The sequence below is a fragment of the Hyperolius riggenbachi genome, chromosome 5, assembly GCF_040937935.1.
Source record: "Hyperolius riggenbachi isolate aHypRig1 chromosome 5, aHypRig1.pri, whole genome shotgun sequence".
Classification (NCBI taxonomy): Eukaryota; Metazoa; Chordata; class Amphibia; order Anura; family Hyperoliidae; genus Hyperolius; species Hyperolius riggenbachi.
The window spans coordinates 319,906,579-319,922,412 of NC_090650.1; the positions used below are offsets into that span (position 1 = coordinate 319,906,579).

A 15,834-nucleotide genomic window follows, 5' to 3' on the forward strand; every position below is an offset into this window, starting at 1 on the left:
CTAGACAGTCTTTGGCCAAGACAGACAGTAGATTAGAAGTTGGGCAAGCTAAATCATCAAATACCACTACTGTACAAGCACATTGGCCTCGATTCATAAAGCATTACCTCATGCGGTAATGCTGAAAACAGCAGACTTTACCGACCACTTAGCAAAATGTCAATTCATAAAGGCTGTTACCGCATGAAAAGCTGACATTACCGACCAGGGAGATAAATTACCGACTTGGCTGCAGTTACCGACAACACGTCAGTAAATTGTCAGCAAATGTTAATTCATAAAGCCTTCAACAAGCGGTAAGGCTGGCGGTAGTTACCGACACCTCTGGTGAGGTCTTAACAAGTTACCGACAGCTCTGATTAATGCAAAGTGCAGAGAGCCGATGTCTGTTTGATTCATCTGTGGAGAGAGCCAGAGAGCCCTCTGTGTGAATCATTTCAGCAGGCAGGGAAAGACTGTGCGACTCATCTGTCTGAGTCATCAGTGGGAGAGCCAGAGAGAGCCGTCTGTGTGATTCATTTCTGCAGGGCAAAGAGGGAATCGGGACACTGCTCTACCCTACCACTCAATGGGCTGCGGTAATTTACCGACCTCCAAGGGCAGCTGGGGAAATCTTTATGAATTAGCACACAGACCGGGAAAATACAGAGTGCGGTATTATCCCGACAAGATTTTGTTTATCGCACTGCTGTTTATGAATCGAGGCCATTGTGTTTTTACTTATCCTGCCCGCTGGGAGCCACTTGTTCAAGTGCAGCCCCATCAATCTGTCGTCCTCTACAATTAACAATACACCCTGCTCTGCCAAAACAGTAGAGTTTGTCTGTAGCCCAAACTGTTGCCCTAACGATGATTGTGATCTGTGAGGGCAGCAATAATTGTGCGTATCTACAGACCTTCACTAGAACTAGCAGTGTGTCTGTGCTGACATGAGTTTCCCTGTATTTTTGAGACATTGCAAGCAGAAGTGTAACGATAGTATGCTGGGCTTTCCAGTGGCCGGACAGGTGCTCTTTACTCCTCTTCAGTGCATATATGCATAGCCTATCATTTAGCATGTGTGCATGACTTAAGGGGTGAATCGGCACAGCAATAAATTTGCACTGAGCGAGTGGGCAAGGCTATTGATGGCATAGATTTCATCTGTATCGAGTGGTACAAACGTAATGGAGGAACAGGTTTAGTCAACTGAACACTAGAGTTGATCAATGAGATGCAAATAACTTCTTCTAACGTTGAAATTTCATGTAAATTATGCGCAGCATGAAATTGGACCAATCAGGATAACTTCCTGTCAATTTTCATTGGTCCAAGTTCAAGGTGTGTATAATTTACATCAAATTTGAATGTTAAAAGACATTATTTGCATCAGTGATCAGTCTCTAGCTGGACCAGACTGTCATGGGCCCATGTATGGCTATCTGTCGTCTGTGCATTATTAGCAGTGAGAGACATGGTTGTTGCAGCTCAGCCACTGTTTTCACTGCATTTACCATTAAGTGTTTTAAATGTGGCCACTAATCCTCACAATCTTACCAAATCTGTTGTAGAGGGGTAAACTGAAGGGTAAACTTTGCATGGATACCTCAGGGCCAGTTCACATGGACGTCTGAGGAAACCTGACGTTTTTGTTCTTTCAAACGCTGAACAACATCATCATCAACAACAACAACAAATAACATTTGTAAAGCGCTTTTCTCCCGTAGGACTCAAAGCGCAGTGACTGATTTCAAACGCCATGTCATTTAGTCAATTAGTTTGTAAGCAGTTGACAGCATTTGGTAAAGCGTTCACGTTTGAAAGCTTTTATGACGATTTAATGGCTCAAAGGATTATGGTCCATTTCCTGTCCTTTCCGCCTTGAGAATTGTGGTCCACTTCCTGTCAGCCACATACATCCAGGAGGCCATGAAAAGACAACCGGAGCGTTTGTTGACTTTGGAAGGCGAGTGCCAGCGGTTTCTATTGTCGTTTGGTGAACACCTACGACAAAGAAGTCGATCAACCCCAATGCTATTGAGAACTATCATCAAAGCTGTCAAACACAAACACAAAAATGCTCCCATTACAACCTATTGGAAATGGTAGAAACCATGCAATTAAGCAACAATAAAAACCGCTGACAGTCGTCTGTGTGAACCGGCTCTTAGATAATTTCTCATATTACAAAGGCGTAGTAAAATTGTACAATCAAGATCTTACTATTAGTGGGCACCTTAACACCGAGATTCTTTTGATAGTACTGTTTGGTTTTATGCTGAACATATTTTTCTTTTTTTTTGTTGTTGCTGTGCTTCACAGGATCTACGCTTTGCATTGTCAGCTACGACAGGAACTCTCTGCGGCAGATCATCGTGCGCTTGTTGCTGGAGGACGAATGGCAGTTCAGACTGCGGGATGAGTTCCAAACGGCTAACAGCCCTGAGGACAAACCACTTTATTTTCTCATTGGCCGCCACATTTGAACACTAGACATGTTTTCTTGTCATGGATTGAACAGTAACACTGAAAAGCTGTCTTTGAGCCAGTGCAAACAGATTGTGGATTCCGATTTACTGACTTCTGTTTATTGAGAAGTCCAGGTCCACATAACTGACACAACTTCTCTGACGGCCAAAAGGGGAACTAGAAGGGATGAATGAGGACCACAAGCTGTTGCCATCATTGTGTGAAAGGCCTGCTTCATCATAATCCTCATCCCATGGAATCCAGTGCTGGATCTGTTGGCCACTTCATTCGCAGGCTGATTGTAGATTTCAGAACTACCAAACAAAGACTAGTGGAGCAACCTCTTCCTGCATTAGCAATGATGATTCTGTGTCCTGAACAATTCATAATATGACCAGGCAACAGTGTTCAATGACAGCTGATTATCAGGCAAAAATGTAAAATGGGAAAGTCCACTTTTATTGAAAAGAACACCATCCATTCACTTCAGCTCTAAGTATTGCTAGGGTCAATAGAAAATGCCTTTTCAGCTTGCATACATTGTTTTCATGTGCTTATAAAACACTTCCATTTTACAATATTCCCAGCAGGAACCAGCAGATTGGAGTGTCTGAGTTGCGCAGGGAGGTGGGAGATTCAGGCCAGTGTGTACTCCAAGCACATTGCTTTTGTTATGTGTGTATTGAAGTATAATTTTATTCTATTCGTTATGGAAATTCTTAGTGGGCAGCAAACTGTAATGATTCACTAATTGATAACAAACAATTAGAAATTTATGTGCAGCAACATGTTTAAAGTAAGTTGTTTTTTTTAATGAAAGTGGAATTTTGCAGACTGAAGTTTGTGAAAAGATGTGTGCCAAATCCTTTGTATATCTCAATGATGCCCTCTTATTGTCAGTACCAGTGAGAGTCCACACCTCGCCAGTGACAACACACATGTAACGGTTTCCTGTAAGCCCCCTGAACTGTGAGGTGAGAACTCGGATGGTAACACAGTAGAAAAGCATCAGTGCTGATATTTTACCACAGGTCTGACGGTGCTAGTCCAGTGCAGGAGATCCAGCAGGAAACCTCATAGGGAAATTCCTCTACTGTGATTGGGTGGCCAGTACCCTCTCAAACTGCTAGATTTTAGATAGGTTGAAGTAAACTACGCCCACACTATTTGGCCAATCACACCGCTTTGTGTATTAGAGGGTGCTGTGATTGGAGAACAGTGCCCTATGAGGTTTCTTGCTGGGTTCCCTAAACTAGATTAGTGCCGATCTGACAGCTGCTGCATCCAGGATCAGAGAGGAATGTTTTATATGCACAGAATCAGCATTAGGCCTGGAACCCACTGGAAAGCGCAAAACGCTATTGCAATCGCTAGCGATTTGTGATAGCTTTTTGCAAGTGATTTTGGGAGCGATTTCCCTGCTCTTATTCAATTCTTTAGAATAGAAACACTCCCAAAATGCTGCATGTCCTGCGATTTCCTTAATTGCAATCGCTCTAGTGGAATCTGTCCCATCATTTACATTAACAGAGCATTTAGGGAAATATCTAGCGATTTTAAAGCGATCCCTAAATGCTCAAAAAAAAAAAAATGCTCTAGTGGGTTCCAGGCCTCAGAGCCATGAATAACATTTTTCATTATTTGCAACCACTGCTCCCATAGTGCACCAGAAACAGGTAGAACTTCTGAGTAAATGCTTCAGCAGTTATCCCAGTCCTGTTATCCTTTTTACATTGTATTTTGCCTATGTGAGCACTGTTAGGCTATTTGTAATTACAACATTGAAAAGGTCACACAAGACAGGTGAATCCTTTGTGGAAGGTTTAGGATGCAATAATATATGAATGTATGTGACTTGTGTATCCTGAATTCTCCACTTACTTGTCACACTAGAAATGTATGTGCACACACGCTTTCCGAAAGCCATTTACATAAAAAATCCTGCTTTTACAAACCAAACAGTGATTCCCTCCAGGTCAGTTCTAAGCATTGAATGGACTTTAGCAGATATTATTTGGGATTTTTACGCATTCCAAATTTGAGTTGACAAATGACTACATGTGAGTGTTGGCCTGCAGTCAGGACCTGGTGGACAAGAAAGAAACAAATAAGATGTTCTCTTTGCAGTGATTACTCATGGGGAAATTGGGAATTTGGTGTGTTCTGTACACAAGTCCACAATCCAGATTTCGGTTGCTATGGCTGCAAAAAAAAATTGTACTGTCTGACAACTTAATCAATATTTGACTTCAAAATGAGTGGGAAAAGGTCAATTTTATCAAAGCATTGCTAAACATTTCATAGAAGCGGTAGATGTTGTACCCTGTTAGCCATCAGTAAAAGCAAAACCTTTTGAATCCGGATGATACCATTTTTTGGCTGACTTACAGGTAAATAAAAAGTAAGCTTTTGGCTAATAAGCCTTCTTCAGTCTTAGTTCCTGTATATTAACCACTTGCCGACCGCACACTCATAACGTGCGTCGGCAAAGTGGCAGCTGCAGGACCAGCGACGCAGTACTGCGTCGCCAGCTGCAGCCTAATTAATCAGGAAGCGTACGAGCGGCTGCTTCCTGTCAAATCACGGCGGGGGGCTCCGTGAATAGCCTGCGGGCCGCCGATGGCGGCTCGCAGGCTAGATGTAAACACAAGCGGAAATAATCCGCTTTGTTTACATTTGTACGGCGCTGCTGCGCAGCAGCGCCGTAAGGCAGATCGGCGATCCCCGGCCAATCAGCGGCCGGGGATCGCCGCCATGTGACAGGAGACAGCCTGTCACTGGCTGCACAGGACGGATAGCGTCCTGTGCAGCAGGATCTCCAGGAGGGGGCCAGGTAGGAGAGGGAGGGGGAGGATTTCGCCGCGGAGGGGGGCTTTGAGGTGCCCCCCCCGCCACCCACAGCAGGCAGGAGAGATCAGACCCCCCCAGCACATCATCCCCATAGGGGGGAAAAAAGGGGGGCAATCTGATCTCCCTGCCTGCACCCTGATCTGTGCTGGGGGCTGCAGAGCCCACCCAGCACAGATCACTCAAACCAGCGCTGGTCCTTAAGGGGGGGTAAAGGGTGGGTCCTCAAGTGGTTAACAAGATGTTAAAACACACTTATAATTTACAATGCCTTCCCATTACCTGGAGTCTGTGGTTTAGCAAACAAGTAGTATTATCTATTTGTCATAAATTAACTAGCATCTTTGTGAGACCCTCCTGAAGTTGTAATTACGGCATCTAATTACATTTATTTATTTTTGCAAAAGAATGTTTCTCCTCCCAATGTGCAGTGTAAATAAGCTGTGTGTTTTAACATCTTCTTAATATACAGGAACTACCATGTTTTTCAGACTATAAGACGCTCCTGACCATAATACGCACCTAGGTTTAGAGGACAAAAACCAGGGGGAAAAATATACAGTATATACTAAACCTGGTGCCTCCATAGTGAAGGGGCATGTTGTGGATTATGTCCCCTTTGTACCTCATACCCCCTTGTGTCTCTCTGTATCCTCCTCTGTCCCCCTTGTGTCCTCCTCTATGCCCCTTTGTGTCTCCCTTGTGTCCCTGTGTCCTCCTCTACATGGGCACAGTACAGGGACATTGCAGCGGGTTGAAGATTCATATTGGAAGGCATTAACAAGTCAGGAACTCCCTGCATTTGGACTATAAGACGCAGTGACTCCTTCCCCCCCCCCCCCCCCCCGACACACACTTTTGGGGGAGGAAAAGTGAGGTGTCTTTTTGTTCTGTTTTTTTTTAGTCCCAAAAATATACAGTAAGTCTGAAGGAGGCATAATAGCCAAAAGCTTACTTTTTATTTACCTCTAAGTTAGCCAATAAATGGTATCATCCTGGTTCAAAACTTCTTGCTAAATATTTTATGAATTTTAGCAGACAGCTACTATAGTGTTCTCTCCATATGGTTCACTTAAAAAGCATTTTGCATCATTCTTTGTTACTGAAATGTAAGTGATAAGCACAACTGCTGTTTATGCCTCCCAGCATCCCCTTAAATTTGAATGAATGTGTTATAGTATGCGCTGTGAAGCAGTAAGCTTGTGCAGTAGTACACCCTGTGAAGCAGTAGGCTTGTGCAGTAGTACGTCCTGTGAAGCAGTAAGCTTGTGCAGTAGTAAGCCCTGTGAAGCAGTAGGCTTGTGCAGTAGTACGCCCTGTGAAGCAGTAGGCTTGTGCAGTAGTATGCCCTGTAAAGCAGTAAGCTTGTGCAGTAGTACACCCTGTGAAGCAGTAGGCTTGTGCAGTATGCCCTGTGAAGCAGTAGGCTTGTGCAGTAGTACGCCCTGTGAAGCAGTAAGCTTGTGCAGTAGTATGCCCTGTGAAGCAGTAAGCTTGTGCCGTAGTACACCCTGTGAAGCAGTAGGCTTGTGCAGTAGTACACCCTGTGAAGCAGTAGGCTTGTGCAGTAGTATGCCATGTGAAGCAGTAAGCTTGTGCAGTATGCCCTGTGAAGCAGTAAGCTTGTGCAGTATGCCCTGTGAAGCAGTAGGCTTGTGCACTAGTATGCCCTGTGAAGCAGTAGGCTTGTGCAGTATGCCCTGTGAAGCAGTAAGCTTGTGCAGTATGCCCTGTGAAGCAGTAAGCTTGTGCAGTATGCCCTGTGAAGCAGTAAGCTTGTGCAGTATGCCCTGTGAAGCAGTAGGCTTGTGCAGTAGTACACCCTGTGAAGCAGTAGGCTTGTGCAGTAGTATGCCCTGTGAAGCAGTAGGCTTGTGCAGTAGTACACCCTGTGAAGCAGTAGGCTTGTGCAGTAGTATGCCCTGTGAAGCAGTAGGCTTGTGCAGTATGCCCTGTGAAGCAGTAGGCTTGTGCAGTAGTATGCCCTGTGAAGCAGTAAGCTTGTGCAGTAGTATGCCCTGTGAAGCAGTAAGCTTGTGCAGTAGTATGCCCTGTGAAGCAGTAAGCTTGTGCAGTAGTATGCCCTGTGAAGCAGTAAGCTTGTGCAGTAGTACGCCCTGTGAAGCAGTAGGCTTGTGCAGTAGTACGCCCTGTGAAGCAGTAGGCTTGTGCAGTAGTATGCCCTGTAAAGCAGTAAGCTTGTGCAGTATGCCCTGTGAAGCAGTAAGCTTGTGCAGTATGCCCTGTGAAGCAGTAAGCTTGTGCAGTATGCCCTGTGAAGCAGTAAGCTTGTGCAGTAGTACACCCTGTGAAGCAGTAAGCTTGTGCAGTATGCCCTGTGAAGCAGTAGGCTTGTGCAGTAGTAAGCCCTGTGAAGCAGTAAGCTTGTGCAGTATGCCCTGTGAAGCAGTAAGCTTGTGCAGTATGCCCTGTGAAGCAGTAGGTTTGCGAAGGGCACAATATATTTTACACCACACTACATCTTATTATGATTTTCAGCGGGTATTTTAAAGATGTTTAGCCGCTACAGCAGAAGTTGAAAGATAACCTAAAGATATTTAATCACATTCAGTTACAAAATGACTTGTGTAGTGATGGTTTTTTTTTTAACTAAAATGCCATTAACTTTAAATTGTACATAAAAAAAGCACTAGGTAAAATTGATATGCGTGGAAAGGTGCAATTCCAGATTTGTCAAAGTTTGTGCTACTTATGAAATTCTATACTGTAAATAGACTAATCCGATCTTGCAGTGAAATTAATTTTATTGGTCCATTTTCAAGCTGCAAAGATTTGCATAATTCTGCATCAACTTAGAATAATTTGCAAATCAAATAGAAAGTTGGCACGGAGTCAAAGCTTTACTAAACCCCTTTAGACATCCTTGACAAAGGAACATCGGGAAACAAAAACACCTGTAGACATCTGTGGCAGGTGGAAAAAGTTTTGGACTAAAAATGTCTTTAGATGGCCGTGGTGTATGGATGTGGAAACAAACCTATATAGACGTCCGAGGCAGTCTAAGGGTTAAGAGTGTAAGTAATATTATCAGAACTGCATCTAAAATGTTACCACTGCTACACAAGCCATTTTGTTACTGAGCATAATTGAAAAGGCATTTTGTTTTGCATCCATGGCAACATGAAACTCACTGGCAAATCTCTTAAAGGATACCCGAGGTGACATGAGATACCTGGATATGTACAGTGCCTACAAACAAATAACTGTGCGGTGTTCCTTTTTTTTTTTTCTTTCTCTGCCTGAAAGAGTGAAATATCAGGTATGTACCGTAAGTGGCTGACTCAGTCCTGACTCAAACAGGAAGTTACTACAGTGTGACCCTCACTGATGAGAAGTTCCAACTATAAAATCCTAGCAGAAAATGGCTTCTGAGGAGGAAAGCAATAAAAAGGGTCAATAGTTCATAGATTTTAGCTGCGGCATACTTCAATGAAGGTGTCATTGATCAAAAACAATAAAACAGTTACAACTTAAAAAGTAGATTTAAACATACAATAAAACAGTGGAGTATCTTAAAAAGTCATTTTTAGGAGAAGGAAGATGGATACAATCGTTTATTTCATTCGCTTATTTTCGCCTTGGGTGTCCTTTAAGTTCTCATTTGTCTTGCTGAGCATTTGTGTCACTGTCAGGGGTAGGAGTGCAATAATGTTTGCTATGTCATTGCAGTTTATAGTCTCTCTCTCTCTCTCTCTCTCTCTCTCTCTCTCTCTCTCAGAGACTCCCCTCTCTTGGCACACCTTCAATTACCCGAAAAAGGACCAAAACAAATCTGGTTGTATATTCGTATTCTGTCCACGTCATTCCAAACACGCAAGATACAAGCTGTTCCCACTATTTCACCTTTCTGAATAGCCCTTGTTGCTTCACTTAGGAATAGTGTTTAAAGTCAAAGATTAAATGTTTACAAATTAGAACAAAATATTTAATATATAGAAATATTTACATACTTGTAACATACATTGATTGGCGTTGCACATTTTGTTATTTTAGTACTTTTCTTTTTTTAACTATTTTTTATTTGAAACTTGCCTTTGGTGCACTCCTTAAAGTGTGCTTTTATTTTTTTCGGGACTATTAAAGAACAAAGGGGTCACCATATGTTTGGCCTGTGAAGGAATCAATTTTAAGACAGGGATTTTTCCTCCTTAGGACTGACTGCTAAAGGCCAAAGTGGCAGGTTAAGTAATATTTAATGTCTTTGTATTGTGAAGTATGTTGTGTTTTCCTTTATGTATGATGTTGGTGCCTATCTGTTGGCTGTTCCACACAGCTGTATAGTTTTTCTTCAGCCTGTAATTTTTTTAAATTTGCACTAAATGACTGTATGAAGGTTGAGGAAAAGCGTACAGTCTAAGAGGCCTTTACCTTTTAAAACTTTAAATGCCAAGGCATCGGCAGTCTCTGTAAACCTGCCCATTTTCTGATACCAGGATTTGTAACGCTATTTGTTTAACACTGTCGCCAAAGAAAGCTCAGAATATCCTATATGTGTTTTTAATGTTAACTGTCATTTAATCAAGATAAGGCTGATGATATGCCAAAGTTGCCTAGGTCATGGATCAAGCCTATACCAAGTGTAGCCTGAGTCTGTGCTTCTCAGTGCCAGGAGTGATCATTCTGTCTCACTATTAGGGATGATAAATGATATGCAAATACATTTGAGTTTATGCAAATTTATGCAAATATATGCAAATTTGACCAATCAATTTAAACCTGGGTGGGTCCATTTTCAAGCTGCATATATTTGCATAAAAATTTACATAACCACTACCTGCCCCGTTTTAAAACATCCTGCTGGGGCCTCTTAACGGGCCACATGACGCTTTAAAATATCCTCCTCCACTTCCACAATGATAGAGTGCTTGCCCATCCCCCTCTCCCCTTTGCAGGTATCTGTCGGGTCTCAGAGAGCTGCGATTGGTGAAAGGGAAGAAATCTTCCCTGAACCAATCAATGTGCCCATGAGGCAAAGATCATGGCTTCAATGAGAAGCCAATGACCTTTGCTGTAACAGATGCTGTCTCTGTGCCCCCCCTCTCCCCATAGTTACCAAAGTAAAACAAAGACCGCAAAAAAACAAACAAAAAACACAAATAGTTACTTTAGGGCCTCCGCTTTTTTACTGTGTATAACATGAGGGTAAATTACTGCATATATGGGCTTATAATTAGTGACGGACACAAAACTGAAACAATGCACCTTTATTTCCAAATAAAGTGTTGCCATACATTTTACTAGGGACATAATTTAAACGTTGTAATAACCAGGACAAATGGGCCAATAGAATACATGGGTTTTATTCACAGTAGCATGTTTTATTTTAAAACTATAATGACTGAAAACTTAAACATTTTCCGTTTTCTTATTCCTGTTAAAATGCATTTGGAATAAAATAATTCTTAGCATAATGTACCACCCAAAGAAAGCGTAATTGGTGGTGAAAAAAACAAGATGGAGATAATTTTGTTGTGACAAGTAGTGATAAAGTTATTGGTGTATGAAAGGTAGGAGCACTGACAGGTGAAAATTGCTCTGGTGCGTTAGGGTAAAAACCCCTTGGGGTGAAGTGCATACATTTGCATAAACTCAGAAGTATTTGCATATATTTGATCATCCCTACTCACTATATGGAATGTAGCCTGAGTCTGTGCTTCTCAGTGCCGGGGTTGATCATTTTGTCTCACAACTTGTTCTTTCAAGTGGTGGAAGTTTATAAATATGCTGCTTAAATAATAATAAAAAAAAGGTATGGACCAAAAATATGGTGAATTTGGCTTCACTAGTCAGTCTACCTCATGCTGTATTGTGTGCAAATTGGTTAATTTTATCATTTAATTGGCCAGTTGTTTTTGTTGACAATATTAAAAGTTATTTACTGAATAAGTTGTGTTGATTTATTTTATGCAATTTAATATCTGTACTCAAGTCTTTGTTGAAGGGAACCTGAAGTGAGAAGCATATGGAGGCTGCCACATTTATTTCCTTTTATACAATGCCAGTAGCCTGGCTGTCTTGTGAATCTCTCTAGCTGCAGTAGTGTCTGAATCGTAGACCTGTAACAAGCATTCGGTTAATCCAAGCTTGTTCAGGGTCTATGGCGTAAAATATTTGAGGCGGGAGATCAGCAGGACAGCCAGGCAATTGGCATTGTTTAAATGCTTCAGGTCTGGGTTAGTTGAAATCTAAGCCCTGTTTATGTCCACTTATCCCTGCCAGGGCGTAGACTTCAACTTCCGGGTTTGCTCACACACGATGCCCTGCTTCCACGCTGCCAGCAAAGCTCCATATCGGTCAGGAGCCGATCGCAGTGAATGATCACTGCTCATTTTCTAAAAGTCTCTGGTCCTTAACCACCCTGGCGTTCTATTAAGATCGCCAGGGTGGCAGTGCAGCACTATTTTTTTTTTTTTTTATCATGTAGCTAGCTTAGCGCCAGCTACATGATTCCCCCCTCCCTGCGGCGTCCCTCCCACCCCTCCGATCCCCTCCGGCGCATATGCCCGTCCTGAAATCCCGTTTTGAACGGGACTTCCTTTAGGGCTTCCCCCGTCGCCATGGCGATGATCGTAGAGTCCCGATCCACCCCTCAGCGCTGCCTGGCACTGATTGGCCAGGCTGCGCACGGGGTCTGGGGGGGGGGGCCCTCTTTCGCGGCAGTTAGCAGCGCATCAGCGGCAATCAGATTAGACACGCATTATTGAAAAAAAAAGATGAAAATCGGCCCAGCAGGGCCTGAGCGGCGCCCTCCAGCGGTAATGGACGAGCTGAGCTCGTCATTACCGCTGAGGAGGTTAAAGGAGTTATCAGGCAAAAAAGTGTTTCACTTTCCTGGGTCTTCTACCAGCCCCATGCAGCCATCCTGTGCCTTCGTAGTCACTCACTGCTGCTCTGCTCCCCCTCCGTCAGCTAGTTTAGTTTTTCATTGCGTACATTTTTACGCATTCCCGCTGGTGCAGGAACATTAAGGGCCTGTTTCCACTAATAAGTGATGCGAATGCGGCTACCTAGCCGCATCACTTCCACATCTCCCGATGCGGAAGTCCATGGAGGAGATGTGACGCGGCTGCGGGCGGATGCGGGCGTGCGAAAATCTGCAGCATGCTGCAGATTTTTGGATCGCACCGCACAACATGCACGCAGTGGAAACGTTTCCACTGGCGTGCATGTGTTTCAGCACACCCGCGGTGCGATGCGGCTATGTAGCCGCATCGCACCGCTCCTAGTGGAAACGGGCCCTTACATTTTTAAGCGTTACTGGTTTAATGCGTACATTTTTACGCGTTGAACCACTAACGCGTAAAAATGTATGTGTTCATGTTCCTGCACCAGCGGGAATGCGTAAAAATGTACGCAATGCGGCCCGCCAACGCTGAGGTCGGCTAAAACTAAACTATCAGACGGAGGGGGACCAGAGCAGCAGTAAGTGACTACGAGGGCACAGGATGGCTGCATGGGGCTGGTAGAATCCCCAGGTAAGTGAAACACCTATTCAGTAGGAGACCTTTGGCAAGTATCCCTAACACTGCTACTGCCTATAGAGCGCGCCCTAATGGCTGCTGCTCTGGCGCTTTGAGTCCGCCAAGAGAAAAGCGCGATTATAAATGTTTTCTTCTTTCTTCTAAAGCGGGATTGTCACCATAAAAATCAAATCTCAACAGCAACTGGTCTGAGTGTATTAAGTGATAAAGATGCTAATCCTGCACTCAAAACTTTTTCTGCTGTTATGATTTGGAGTTATTACACTGGCCCTTTAGTAGTCAGTGCCAAACAGTTGCATGCTGGGGGTTCTTTTTATCTATAACTAGCTGATGGCCCAGCGTTGCCCGGGTATGTATTTGGCTGGTGTTGGCTCCTCCCACTTTTTTCTAACCCTAACACACAATTACTCAATGACCAGGTTTGTGAGTTTTAGCATCAATAATTTGTATATTCCCATATAAATTAAATAAATCAGATTGGCTGTTTGTGACTCCACCCCTCTCCAGCATTTGAACCACAGTCACCCAATGACCAACATAGCAGGTTTGAGGCATCTGCTATTAACAGTGTGAAAATGACAGCAATTTAAATATTCTTGAAAATCAACAGGTGAATTTTGATTGGCTATTGTAGGCTCCACCCACTCCCCTGAATATTAATCTCAGTCACCCAGTGACCATCTGGGAAACGTTTGAGAACCCTGCCATTAACAGTGTAAGAAGACCTGCAGTTTATAGTGTCCCAGTGAAATTTGTTTTTGGCCCAGCCCACTTTTTGTAACCTGGACACACAGTCACTCAATGACCAAGTTTGTGAGCTTTGCGGTTCTTGGCATCAATAATTTGTATTTTCCCAGTAAAAAACAAAACCAATCGGATTTTTGGCTCTGTCCCATTTTCTGAATTTGAACCCCAGTGACCCAATAACCAACTGTACCAAGTTTGAGGCTTGTGCCATTAACAGTGCAAGAATGGCAGCAAATTAAATATTCCCATTGAAACTCAAAAGGTGAATTTTTAATGGCTTTTTTAGGCTCCACCCACTTTTCTGAATATTAATCCCAGTCACCCAGTGACCAACTGTAGTTTGGGAACCCTGCCATTAACAGTGAAGAAGGGCTGCAGTTTACATTTTCCCAGGGAAATCGGTTTTTCTAACCTTAACACACAGTAACTCAATGACCAAGTTTGTAAGCTTTCAGGTTCCTGGCATCAACATTGTGTGAATGGAAGCAATTTATTCAGCAAAGAAATGTCATTGGTTGTTTGTGGCGCCGCCCCTTTAGTGAATTTGAACCTCAGTCACTTAATGACTGTAGCAGGTTTGAGGCCTCTGCCATTAACAGTGTAAGAATGGCAGCAGTTTCAATATTACCCTTGAAAATAAATAGGTGAATTTTGATTGGCTCTTGTAGGCTCCACCTGCTTTTATAAATATTACTCCCAGGCAGTCACACACTGTTAATGGCAGGGTTCCCAAACTTGACACACTGTGTGACCAACTGTGTCAAGTTTGGGAACCCTGCCATTAACAGTGTAAGAATGGCTGCAGTTTATATTTTCTCATGTAAAAAGTTAGTTGTTTTTGACTCTGCCCACTGTTTGTAACCTTGACATACATTCATTCAATGACCAAGTTTATGAGCTTTGGGGGTCCTTGGCCTCAATAAGTTGCATTTTTCCATTTAAATTAAACATATCTGATTGGCTGTTTGTGGCCCACTCCCTTTACAGAATGTAAACCCCAGTCTCCCAGTGAGTGTACCAGAATTGAAGCATCTGCCATTAAGAGTGTAAGAATGGAGGCAATGTAAATATTCCCCTTGAAAATCAATAGGTGAAATTTGATTAGCTGTTGTAGGCTCCACCCAGTTTCCAGAATATTAATCCCAATCATCCAGTGACCAACTATGTCAAGTTTGAGAACCCTGCTGACAGAATGGCTGAAATCAATCTAATAAATCTGATTGGCTGCTTGTGGCTCCACCCCCTTTCGTGAATTTGGACCCTGTCACGCAATAAATGACTGTATCAGGTTTGAGGCCTCTGCCATTAACAGTGTAAGAATGGTAGTAATGTAAATCAATAGGTGAATTTTGATTGGCTGTTGTAGGCTCCTCCCACTTTCTAAATATGAATCCCAGTGACCCAGTGGCCAACTGTGTCAAGTTTGGGAACCCTGCCATTAACAGTGTAAGAATGGTTGCAGTTAATATTTTCCCATGTAAAAAAATGTAGTTGTTGGCGCCGCCCACTTTTTCTAACCTTGACATACGGTCACTCAATTACCAGGTTTATGAGCTTTGGGGTCCTTGGTATCGATAATTTGTATATTCCCATTGAAATTAAGCAAATTTGATTGGCTGTTTGTGGCTCCACCCCCTTTCTGAATTTGAACCCCAGTCACCCAGTGACCAACTGTAGCAGGTTTGAGGCATCTGCTATTAACAATGTAAGAAAGGCAGCAATTTAAATATTCCCCATGAAAATCAACAGGTTACTTTTGATTGGCTGTTGTAGGCTCCACCCATTTTCCTGAATATTAATCCTAGTCACCCAGTAACCAACTGTGCAAAGTTTGAGATCCCTGCCATTAACAGTGTAAGAATGGCTGCAGTTTATATTTGGCCAGTAAAATTTGGTTTTGGCTCCGCCCACTTTTTGTAACCTTGACACACTCAATGACCAAGTTTGTGAGCTTTCAGGTTCCTCGCATCAAAAATGTGTGAATAGAAGCTGTTCATCCAGCAAGGAAATCTGATTGGCTGTTTATGGCTCCGCCCCTTTTTGGTGAATTTGAACACCAGTCCCCCAATGACTGACTGGTTCAAGTTAGAAGCCTCTGCCATAAACAGTGTAAGAATTGCAGCAGTTGCCTGGCAGCCCTGCTGATCCTCTGCCTCTAATACTATTAGCCATAGCCCCTGAACAAGCATGCAGCAGATCAGGTGTTTCAGTGGTTCAGACTTATAAGTCTGATCTGACAAGACTAGCTGCATGCTTGTTTCTGGTTTTAATCAGATACTACTGCAGAGAA

The 15,834-nt window shown here is 43.1% G+C and overlaps 1 protein-coding gene across 3 annotated transcripts in view; it reads left to right on the forward strand.

Annotated features, from left to right (window-relative positions):
* Positions 1-6,207, forward strand: part of GREB1L (GREB1 like retinoic acid receptor coactivator) — a 194,658-nt gene extending 188,451 nt beyond the window's left edge. For all 3 annotated transcript variants that reach the window (XM_068237238.1, XM_068237239.1, XM_068237240.1), the window contains one exon: positions 2,302-6,207. In XM_068237238.1, the coding sequence (XP_068093339.1) occupies positions 2,302-2,465 (164 nt within the window). In that variant the 3' untranslated portion in view covers positions 2,466-6,207. The remainder of the gene's footprint in view (positions 1-2,301) is intronic.
* Positions 6,208-15,834: the final 9,627 nt, after the last annotated feature.